A 12,272-nucleotide genomic window follows, 5' to 3' on the forward strand; every position below is an offset into this window, starting at 1 on the left:
TGCGGATTCTATTTAGTAATCGCAGTGTTAGAAACGTTCTTGTCTTTATGCTTACTGGTAATCAGAAATGTATCTTTTTCTGCTAGCATTTTATGTCCCTTAACTAGGTCATCAGCAAAATCGCAATTGAAATGGCCAGTCATAAATTATTAACCTGGAGTAATTATACGCTTCGTTAACATTTTGAGAAAAAAAACATTTTCATTCCGATAAATCTTAGAGGAAAACCAAAATGAACTGTCGTTATTTTCCGTACGCAATGCGAGTCGGGTAATCAGCTCCCACCGGGTACATAAACATTTTGGAAAGACGCAATCTAAACCCTTTCGCATGAATTACAACCAAGCCTGAGCTTGGTGCATGCAACTAGAGATCTGCGGTGGTTAATGATGCTTAATTAGCAACTCGGGTAAAATAATTTGCCTTTAACTGTCATTTACAGACTGACTCGGGAGCTTCAGATCCAACTGGATTATTACCACTTTTAAATGTGGGTTAGATAAGAATTAAATGGGGTGTTTGGTGGCTTATAGTGTCATACTCTGACATCCGGTTGCTTTCAAGATCTTTAAATGGTCGAACACAATATCTGACGCTAAGCTGTTTCGTTTGCATTTTGATATTTAATTAAATAACTGTTATATTAATTTAACAATAAGGTATAATAACGCGAGTTTATAGTTGTTTGAGTTCATACAATTCAAGTTCCAAAAATCATTACAATGCTGGTAATTATGTTAAGTTAATATACCATCCATCAAGAATTTTCATACTGACCACGATTCTGAAGACAAAACAAATTTTAAACTTCCCGAAATATAAGTATGGCCATTCGATATAAAGTGAAATCCAGAACCTGATCTTTTGCACTGTGTGGTCGAAAAAGGTAGTTGCAAATCTTTATTAGCATAATGCACCCAAACTTTGTACTTTTCTTAAAACAAGAAACCTAATGTTATGAAAACAGTTTTTTCAGAAGTTATGTAACAATGAAATCTAACAGTTATGTAATTAAGTGATGCAACAGTTAAGTAAATATAAAAATTTAACTGTTTATGTGTAGTCACCTTAAATCAAATATTATTCGCTTAAAAACCTTGGTTTTTCATAACTGTTCTCTAAACTTGCTGTCAGCGCATTTGCATTACATCGGTGATAGAAGGTATAAAAATTTTCCAATTTAGTAAATTTGCTTTTGGATATCATTGATTTGGACTTAAACGATAGTTTGTTGATAACTTCTTAACGTGTAATGAATATTTTACTAATTGAAAATTTTATTCTAAGTGTATTATGTGTTATTACAATTTTATGTTTGCCTGTCTCTTTTTTCTTTTTTGGTTAAATTTATTGTTATTTTGTTGTACATTGCTTTTTTAACCTCCCTTTTATTACTGCATACTATTTACTTATTCATTGTATGCTGTTTTGTGCCTTGTTTTATAGTAATTCCATGTATTAGTTTTTCTTCACATTGCGTATTATTTTTAATCTCCGAGCAATAGTTGTATTTTCATGTGTTAATTGGTTTATTATTTTGCAGTATAAACAATACTGCATAAATATAAGTTTAAACTAGATAAATTACAGAAGATGAATTTGAAATATAGTCAGAAAAAGTCTACTAGACCTTACCGACTACATTTAAGAATCTTTCGCCAAATTTGGGAACGTGTTGGTTTTAATAACTTTAGAACCAACCACATGAAGGATTTTCTAATGTTCCAAAGTTTCCTTCGTGTCTTCATTTGGTGAATGTATAAAAAAAGGAAATGGTGCCACTAACAAGTTTCGTTAGTTTGTAGTTTGAAGCTCTGTTGAATTTAATCCGCTTTCAGCCTCTGTTTTCCAAGCAATTAAACAATTTTGTTCCATATTTTGAGCTCTGAAGTTATGACGTTTCAACTAAAAATGAGCCTGTGGTTCTTAGGGTCGAATATTGGCTGATACCTTAATGAAGATTAGCGTGATATCTTCATTGATATTTAAGCCAATTTCTAGCCTGCTTAATCAAAAGATATATACAGTCTATTTAAGCGCAAAATATAAAATAAAAATTCTGTCTTAATAAAAACTGTTTTAATAAAAAGTCCTTGTTTTAAAAAGCATTACATTTGGAAGTGTATATAAAGGATCTATATATAAGGAAATAAAGACTGTAACCACCTTTTTTTAACGTTGGCTGTGTACAAAATGTCAATAAATCATTGACTGCATTGAAGCATCTTTACTATAAAAAATATTGCATAAAACTGTCTTGCCATAACTTTATTAACATAAATAGTTTTGGCACTGTCCATTATTCTCCATACTTCTACGAGCGAAAGTAAGCGTGGTAGCATATCATTAATAAGACATAAAATAATTTATACAGCTGGCAATTACTTATTACTTTACATTCTTATTACGAGGAATAAGTACTTGCAATTAACGATATGCAGTTAGTCATATACCTAAATAAGACGAAGAGCTATGAGCACCCATTAATTTATGATATTTTTGGTGTTAAGCTATTCAAATAGTGAATATTACTATACGCTAAATCAAATTTTAATATAAGAATTTTAATAGTATAGATTAGTACTTATTTAAAGTCTTCATTCCGACGGGGTTTTCTTTAATACTCTGTTAACCTGTTTCTTGTAAAGTTTTATTTGCTTCATTATTTACATTCACAATGACTTTTGGTACTCGACGTTTAGATATCGAAGTATTATAATTTCAGTACTTAGAAAATCGTTTCGTACATAGGTATTCTGAGAAGTCTGATTTACAGGTTGCAATCTGATCTTTTTTCTGTTGCTAACATCTTCAAGTGGTCGCTTACAGACACCATCTATCACTGTCATAGTTATTACATTATGGCATTTTCTGATCTTCCGAGGAATAAGAAACTGTTCTAAACAAAAGCTGATAGGTGGAAAGAAATTTTATGCGCATCGTGGATTAAAAAAAAAAAAAAAAAAAAAAAAAAAAAACTATCCTCTAATTTTATAATATTTCCATGCTAGAATTAAGAAACGTCCTAAATTTACTGTATATTTTGCTAAATACGAATATTGTATATGAGAAAGATGAATTCTGCAACTGTTTTAGCTAGTTATAATGAAATAAAATAGCCATTGTTGAAGATTTAACGAATTAACATGAACAAATATGTAAATTTAAATTAAGTTCAATTGATGTTCCTTGATTCATTATGCTATCTAGATTGAATAAAGATATTAATTTTGAAGCTTCATAATTTAAACACACCATTTAATTTAGACATTTGTTGTCCACTGGCTGCACCTTTGAACAGCTTCTGTAAAAGATCAAGTAAGTTAGAGGCAAACTATTTGTTTTCACGCGTACAGCCCAATATTGTAAATTCTTCACGCAGCAGTAGAGTTCTTATGAGGTAGCCCTCAAGTGATTTGCAGGGATCAAATTAATCAAACTAAACTAAATAGAGTTCTTATGAAACCTGAATGATTACTTCAAGTTCCTTCTAGTCGACAATGACAGAAAATACTCTTAGGATACAGATATTATGTTGGCAGCTTTCGGCCGGGCTATTTGTAAGTTTCCTCTGTAGAAGAAACTTAGATCTGTAAAGAAACTTAGATCACTTTCGATCCTAATAGACTGACAAACGAGTTATCTCTCTAATCTAAAGACTACGAGTTCTACAAAGGTTAAAATAGCATTTTTATTGAACTCTTTAAATTAACAGAAGGCATAATTTATGCCACAGAATATAACTCCGTTACTTTCAAAATATTTAAAATAGTATAAGATGAAGAGTTGAGTTCATGTAACATGGTCTGCGACTACACACAAAATAGTGTACTTAAGCGGCTCAAGTAATTAATGGCTCGCTTTCAAAGTCGGTTAGCAAAATGGCTAAAGCTCATTAAATTTTGTCAGAGTTGGAGATAATACGTAACTGCAAGCGAAATTGCCAGAAGCTGTAAGATATTCAAACCCTTGGCTTAAATTACGTACCAACTAATTTGATTTTTCGTGAGGGCTATGGAAAGAAGTCATAGTCACCTTTAAAATCATAATAATTGGTTAATTAACATAAAATCCAACCTGTTTACTAACTGACTGGGTGCTTAAGATTAAGAGTTCTTGATATGACACTTTGCTAGATATTTAGGTCTTAGTCAGCCTTCATTGGTGTACCCCCATCGATTCTATTACTTCAAAGTCACTTATTCCCTTCTCTTAAATGATAGTTTGAGTGATAACTAATGATTACTGATCATTCTTAAGAACCACATTAACTTTAAACAACACTAAACTCCCGAATTTTAACGCACATTCATTATGCAGTATGTAACCTCATCTAATCTACACATTTCATACTCTAACTTATTCTCAGGAGCCCAGTTTTGCTTTGAATTTCAGATCATTGACATAAATAATTATGCCATTTGTCGTTGGTTGAAAACATTAAGTTATGAACACGTATTTTTCATAATAACTTATAATTTTGATGTACACTGCATTACTCTTATACTCTTCTTACTTTTGTTCCGATCTGAGACTTAAATCTCGAATTTTTGGTTCATATAAAATACTTATACTGATCAAAAGATTTTAAGTCAAGATTTTCTGAAATTTCTTATAAAGTTATGTATCTGAGAATAATTTCCAGTCTTTGTAATATTTGGAATTTTTCCTAAAATTTTGATTAATTTGGCTTATTTGGCTCTAAATATAAAAGATAATTATAACTTTTAAATTCTTTAAACTTTAGGTATAGTGTATATAATGAAAATTATCCACTTATATTAAAACAATCTAAATAAACTCACGTTTTCAAACAAGTGGATGGCTAGCAATCGTAAGTCAGTTAAAAACTTCTATGGGTCAGTGTATGGCCCGTGGGGCATAGGTTCGCCATTACTGGTCTAAACAAAAAAAAAAAAAAAAAAAAAAAAAAAAAAAAAAATTATATTTGTACTCCCTCGTTACAATGCTCAATATTTAAATATATATATTTAACTTTAGCTTTTTACTAGACTTTGCAACCGATATTATATAATATCAGGATTTTTCTTAAGCAATATTACTGAAAAATATTTTCATTTCGAAAAACAACAGAACATTTAGCAATTTCTGTACAGTATAATTACGCCTCGAATGCACTGAATGCTAAACTATACAGTAAATAATTTATAGTTCCATCACAATGTATGTTTTTCTGACCCACATACTCAAAATTCTGGAATATGAATGCTCTGACAGCAGAACGGAAATATAACTGAGATCGGAGCATTGTGCAAATATTTCAAACAGTTGTTAAAAGGATTCCACCACGCTTTTTTACTCCGTAATAAAAGGGAACGAAGGAATGGGGAGTTTAAAAAAAAAATTCTATCCAGTGAATTGCAGATCTCTTTCTGGAGAACAAGAAAATCAGCCGAAATCACGTCCCGAGCGCGGAAAGGGAAAGAGATTATGGGGGGGGGGGCAAGAAATCGGGTAAAAGTGGAGCCGGAGTAAAAGGAAGTCGAGGGTGGACGACTGTCGTGACTTTAAGGCATTCCTTGTATCGAGACTGAAATTGCGAAAAACAGGAGTGAGAAGAAGCAAAGAGAGCGGAGATAAAAAAGAAGAAAAGAGACGAGGAATCGATTTAAAATGCCTCTATTTTGGTTTTGTTGTGCAGTTTTTACCATTTCAAAGAAAGGCATATGTTTTGTTGATTAGAAAGAGCTATGCCACATGAAGATTGCTTTCCAACAGCCGTCTGCAGTTCTTGGAAGAATTTTCAATAAGAATTTGAAAATGAAAAAGAGAGTAAAAGATATCGCAATTATGAATTTCCTATTCTCAGCGGATTTTGCTTCCAAGTAGGGCATATTAAAATGAAACTTAAGAAAATGAAAATCTGTGATATGAAGAAAGCGCCAGTTTTATGCTGTATGGGTTTTTCTGTACAGAAATGATTTATTTCTTTTGGAAAATTTGTCTTTAAGTAAAAATTATAAATCTTTTAAAATAAAATTACTTCACTGCACTAAAAACTGCGAATTAAAATGCCATTTATTAAATTTATTTACATTTTTTAATGAATATTTTCGGAAGATTTTTATCATGTGCGTAGTTTATTAAACTAAATCAAATTAAATCACTAAATGAAATTTAAATTTAAACATATATGTTCATTCTGTAAAGTACAACGAAGCTGCTTTTATACAGAAAACTGAATTATGAATAAGTTCATTAGAATTAGCCGAGAAACACAAATAATTTCAATCTTTCTATCCATGTTGATCTTATTATCCATTTTTAAAAATTAACTAATTTTTACCAAGTATCGAATGTTACCATTGGTTGCTAAAATGAAAATAGAAATCTTATGAATAGTTTGTTTTATTCGTGTACTCATTTACTTGTCAATTATTTACGACAGCTAAAATATATCTTGTAGTAGGACTTTTAACATTGATATGATTCTTCTGATTATTATCGTATTTTATTTCAAGAAAAATTCTTGGCCATTACAGATGCAAATTTCATCCTTAATTTTTAGGGAGTTCGCATTGGTAGAATGCCAAAAAAAAAAAAAAGCAGTGCTTTGTCATATAAACATACATGTCATGAACTCAAAACGGAAGTAAAATTTTAGAAATTTCTCTTACTATATTTTTATCTGAAAACACAGATGTCTAATTTAATGGTTTATTCCTGAATATCAGACCTTCCTAAAATTTGTATATTTTCCAATGCTCTGTGATGAACGGTTCCTTTAAATAGTTGTATGCAATAAAATTAAGGAGTAAAGTTTTTGCAGAACTCGGTAACAAATGTCTGAATTTCTATAATAAGAGGGTACTTTGAAGCTCAGAATTAGGTCGTAAAGCTATTTAGCTTGATCACGAGTAAAATTAGCCCAGAAAATTGCATTTTATGTTATGTAGATGTTTACAGAAGCTTAGTGAAAGAAACAACTTTATTCGAAAACCAAATTAAAATATTTTTCGGCATCCAAATTGACAGCTTGGCCATTTTAACTATACGTAAAAATCATTTTAAGAATTGACTCAGAATGCTCAATAACAATTTGTTATCGCACGAGTTGTATAATTGATGTTTACAATCTCCCCATAAAAAACCCATAGGAAGGAAACAAGAAATCGTATTTCTCGAGAATTTTTGTATATTTTCGAAATGACTTAAATTTAACTTCCGTAGATCGCTAGTGGATATTACTGTAACTGCTAACAAGCAGTTCCTTTAAATAGATACTATAATACTTTAATTTATTTTTAAATAGATACTATAATACTATAATACATATAATACTTTAATGAGTGTAACTGCTAACAAGCAGTTACAAGTAACTGCTAAAAAGTAACAGTTAAGTTACAAGCAACTGCTAACAAGTGTTACAAGTAACTGCTAACAAGCAGATTACCATTTTATATAGATTTTTATTTGAATTGAAGTTTTTTCTAAAAATATTAACATTGTAACGATTACTACCTTTATTTATTCAAAATTGATAACATATAATACTTTAATGAGTGTGATCCAGTTAGAACGAACTGCATTTTGGCATTTGCTTTGAATGCATAGTGTTTTCTGCGATTCTGGAAACCGTTACATTGGTTTCTTTAAATATATTTTTACTATAAATTTAAATAAATCAATAACATTTAAATGCATATCTAATTTTTGAATGCTCTGTTGTGCATTCAGAAATTAGAACTACCTATTACTAAACTCGATTGATACATGTTTGTCATTATTTAATATTTCTAACCAGCTGTCATTCACTTTAGTGTATTCCCATTCTTTTCCGTTTCTTAAATGATCATGAAAAAAATTTGCTCCACATTTAGAAAGAGCAGCGTAGCAATGTGAGCTGTATTTAATATAGCATTAGTATTTGCAGCAAATATAGTATTTGATTCAGGTTATATTTATAACTAATCTTAGAGTTTCATTTGAGAAAATAATTGCGAATAGTATATATATTTCATATTTGGGTATTTCCGGATTCAGAACACAGTTTTCTTAATTTCTTGACAAATTTTTCACGGGATTTGGAAAAACAAGAAATCATTAAATATCCTTTCGAATTCCTGCTTAGAAGCGCAAAAAGTAATAGCGCTATATATTTTGCACAATGTTTCCTTTTTCAATAGCTACAGATTATTTCACACACACACACACATACACACAAAAAAAAAAAAAAAAAAAAAAAAAAAAATCATCATTGATACTAGATTTATGTTCCATATTCTAATCCTTCTTTATATAACCAGATATAAATATTTGACGATTCGGTTTCAAATGCTTTACAAAGAAGAGAAAAAACTGTAAATGTCATCCAAAACTATAACAATATTCCTTAAAGGAAAATAATCAATGATTTCCAAAGTCCAGTTGTAATGCACTCATCTCAAGATAACAAGTAATATTGAAAAGGAAGACAACAGTGAAATACTTGTAAAGAGCTCAAAAATTATTCGAATAGAAGCTTTATCATATTTTTATGTATTGTAAATTAATCATTTACGTACAGTTTTATAAGAATCATAAAATAAGGTTACATTATGACTGATGACAAATATTTATTATTATTAAACTTAGTTGATACATATTTTTCATTATTAAATGCTTCTGTAAAGGAAATATTTCAATTTAAAACACTAATTCCGTAATTTCTGGGTTTGAAAATTATAACATTAAGAATGTAGTTTATCATATTTTCGACTTTTGAATAATTCATTTTAATAATATACAAATATATTATAGTTAATATATATATATATATATATATATATATATATATATATATATATATATCATCCAATCAGCGATATTAATTGAAATCACTAGGTGACGCTATCTTCTCATCAGGAATGTTCATAAGGACTTTATGTAATATGACAGATTTTTGAGTTTGGCGATTTGGCGGGCGCCAACAGGTTAATATAATTGATAATAAAGAAATGATTTCGCCAAAATTTAGGAACAGGGATGCGATTTAGGTAGAGAATCGCCAACACATCATTAAAGAATATGATTAGAATTTAATTTAATCAATTCATTTGAAAATATCATTACATATATATATATATATACATATTATAAGTAATATTCATTTTAATAATATATAAATATATATAATATGTAAACATATATTGTTCAATATTAAATATAAATTTTTACCATAATCATCATTAAATGAGATGTGCATTTTTTGTAATTATATTTTCAATGCATTTTTATATCTCACACTATAAATTATATTTCTAAACCAGGAAACAGCAATATGTTAAAACTTCGAAAAGAACTGCTCTAATTATTTAAGATTTAGGAGAGAAAATATAGAGCTCTAGTTCATGTTTTAAATACATATTTTTAGTTGAAAGCAGTTTTATAACTTATAAACGTTTCGAAAAGTACTGCAGAGGTATGGATATTTTCAAGTTTTACGATTTCGTGAATAGAAAGTTTATAACTTGCAAGAAATGGAAGAACTTTTTCTCGGCGAAATAATACTTGATCTTTTTTGTTAGACCGCTATAAAATACAAGTATTATTTTTTTATTCTGAAATAAAATGGACTGTGCAATCTTATAGTTCTTACACTATAAGCTAAACTATTCCTTTAATGAAATGCTAGTGCGTAAGTCAGTAAACATGTTGTGTCACTTACAAGAAGCAACATTTATGTTTTAGTTACAGCATAAAACGGTATTTAAATTAAACTAACTGATATGCATCATTAAAATTAGAAAAACTTCATATTTCCTAATATTATGATAAACTAGTAAAAGTAGAGCAATCCGTTGAATGATTTAGCCGATAATTTGTAACACTCGCTTCGGTAAAATTAAATTTGGCTTTGCTAAACATGACATCCAAAGTGATAGCTGGATTTAAATTATTCGAATTTGCCTTGGCACTATTTAATCGGAGATAGTCTAAAATATAATTTATTTTGTTGATTTTCTTAGTGTCTTAGCTGAAAAACAGGAAGTGAAATATTCTTAACATCTCATTATAAAGTTTATTAACAACATTACTGAGGAAACGTATGTAAGATATTTTTAAAGTTCTAGAAATAGAGATCCAATTTTTTTCTTCGATCATACAGCCAACTCTATCGGCCAAAGAAAGGTCTTAACATGTTTATGTCGCTATCCTGTACAACATTTTGTTTAGTCCGATTCAGTTATTGTATTGATAGAGGTGCATTTTATAGAACTGTTTTTGCAACTACAGAAAATACGAAGATCAATCATTTTCTTTTCGTAGAAAGAGGCGATAACACTTCAGAAATTGTTCAAAGTCTGCGAGGAGTATTTTGTTTCCATATTTCTGTTCCTGCATCTACTCCGACATTTGAAAAAGCCTTTGTAGGTTGTTCGATTTGAAAGTTTTACCATATCATATATAGACAGACTGAAGAGACATCGAAAACATTCTTTGAAGACAAAAAAAAAAATTAGTTTTTCGTTTGAATGAGTGCATATAATAAAATGGAGAATGTACTGAAAAGAATGCATTGTAATACTGACGAAAATCAAAAAAAAAAAAAAAAATCTTAATTCCTAGAAATATAAAATATCTATAATTTGCATACGATTGCGTACCAAAGATTACAAGGAAGCATTTTGAGTATACAGCCAGTATAAATATTGTAAACAACAATAAAACCTTTAGACATAAAATTATAAATAATGACATTATAAATAATGACATAAGGTTGACTTTTCATCAGGGCAAATTGGAAAATATAAACATGTGCTTCCCAATTCAGCTGCAGGTGAGTGTGAGTAGATTTTTGCTTTTTTGCATTCAACCGAAATTTCAACTTCACGGTTGAATTAGTTGTCCAGTTTTGAAATAACACGAAAGATTATTTTGCAGTTTTTATCAAACTATTTATGTGTTATCTTATATGTTCCTTTATATACTTTTCTTATTTTAACACACAATGTTTTGGTACTTTTCAGAGCTTTAGAATACTGCCTTGATGTTGGGAATATTAATCTTTCTGCGATTAGGACAATCCGAGTTCTTAGACCGCTCAGGGCAATCAATAGAATACCAAGTAAGTGATTTCTTTCCATCTCCTCGCATTAATTTTGTGCATACTATCATTAATGTTTAAGTAAGGCTAATTAATGTAGTAAGTTTTATTTCATGGAATCAGTATCTTCAGGAATCAGTATCTTTCATGGAATCAGTATCTATCTGTATCTTCTTCTGGAGTGTATATATATATACCGATATTTGGGTATACTCCAGAAGTTAATGGCTCACCGGCGGCCGAGCGGTAAAGACGCTGAACACTGGTAGTTCGGTCCGAGGTTCGAATCCCGCGAACGGGCTGGCTGCATGGGCGTTTTCGTGGTTTTCCTCATGTGTAACGTGTATACGAGCCAGTTTCCCTTAGAAAGTCCTCCACGAAAGGCATCCCTCCCCTTAGGCAGATAGTCCTAGTGTGCTTTGCCATAATTAAATACACCACACCACACCAGAAGTTAATGAAGATTTTAAATTATATGGAAATAAATCTAATTGTCTAAATGAATATGATTTACAAAAAAGCCTGCGAATCATAATTTGTATTTCATTTATTTAATCCCAATTCCTATCGGTAGAAGATGTTGTACCGCACTGACGTCAGTGATCCCCCACAGAATGAAAATAAAATGCGATTAATGTTTATTATTTAGTTTCTTTAGGAAATATACCGAATGATTACTTTTATTTACAAAAGATTTTCCTGAGGACAACTGAGATTAATTTTTGGTTGTAGCATGTGTTTTATCTATGCATCAGCCCTCACGGAAAGGATAATAGGTACCTTGTACCACAATAAATAGTTTAAACCGCTATAGCTTTCGAATCATTGAGCACTCTCCATTGGTGAGATGTTGTCCTATAAATATTCAACTGTTACTAATACAAATTTCCCTCGTTAGGATTCATCTTCATGCAAACCTGATTCCTAATAGCTACTGTTTTTTATGAATTTTTCAAGTATTTGCAAATTTTTAAAATATAGTACTTAATAAATTGTTAACGCGTCATACGTGCATGGTCAAATAACTCTAAAATATTCTGACACTGAAAATTTCCATGGAAGTTTCAGCTCATAATTAATCGATATTTAACAATTTGTAGCGACCAGTGATTTCAGACTTGCGTAACAAAACTTAAGACAGCATTACAAAAGAAATAACAAATTTGGAACCGTGTACCAAATACAGCATGCCAGGCAGTATAAGAAGTATTTTCAGTACAAATAA

The 12,272-nt window shown here is 30.0% G+C and overlaps 1 protein-coding gene across 3 annotated transcripts in view; it reads left to right on the forward strand.

The window, feature by feature from the left end:
- Nucleotides 1–12,272, forward strand: part of LOC118190875 (voltage-dependent T-type calcium channel subunit alpha-1H-like) — a 401,335-nt gene that overhangs the window by 71,765 nt on the left and 317,298 nt on the right. For all 3 annotated transcript variants that reach the window (XM_085815548.1, XM_085815546.1, XM_085815545.1), the window contains exon 2: nt 10,971–11,068. In XM_085815548.1, the coding sequence (XP_085671674.1) occupies nt 10,971–11,068 (98 nt within the window). The remainder of the gene's footprint in view (nt 1–10,970; nt 11,069–12,272) is intronic.

Source organism: Stegodyphus dumicola, chromosome 4, assembly GCF_044657685.1.
Source record: "Stegodyphus dumicola isolate Sdum_Otavi_A_Nest chromosome 4, ASM4465768v1".
Lineage (NCBI taxonomy): Eukaryota > Metazoa > Arthropoda > Arachnida > Araneae > Eresidae > Stegodyphus > Stegodyphus dumicola.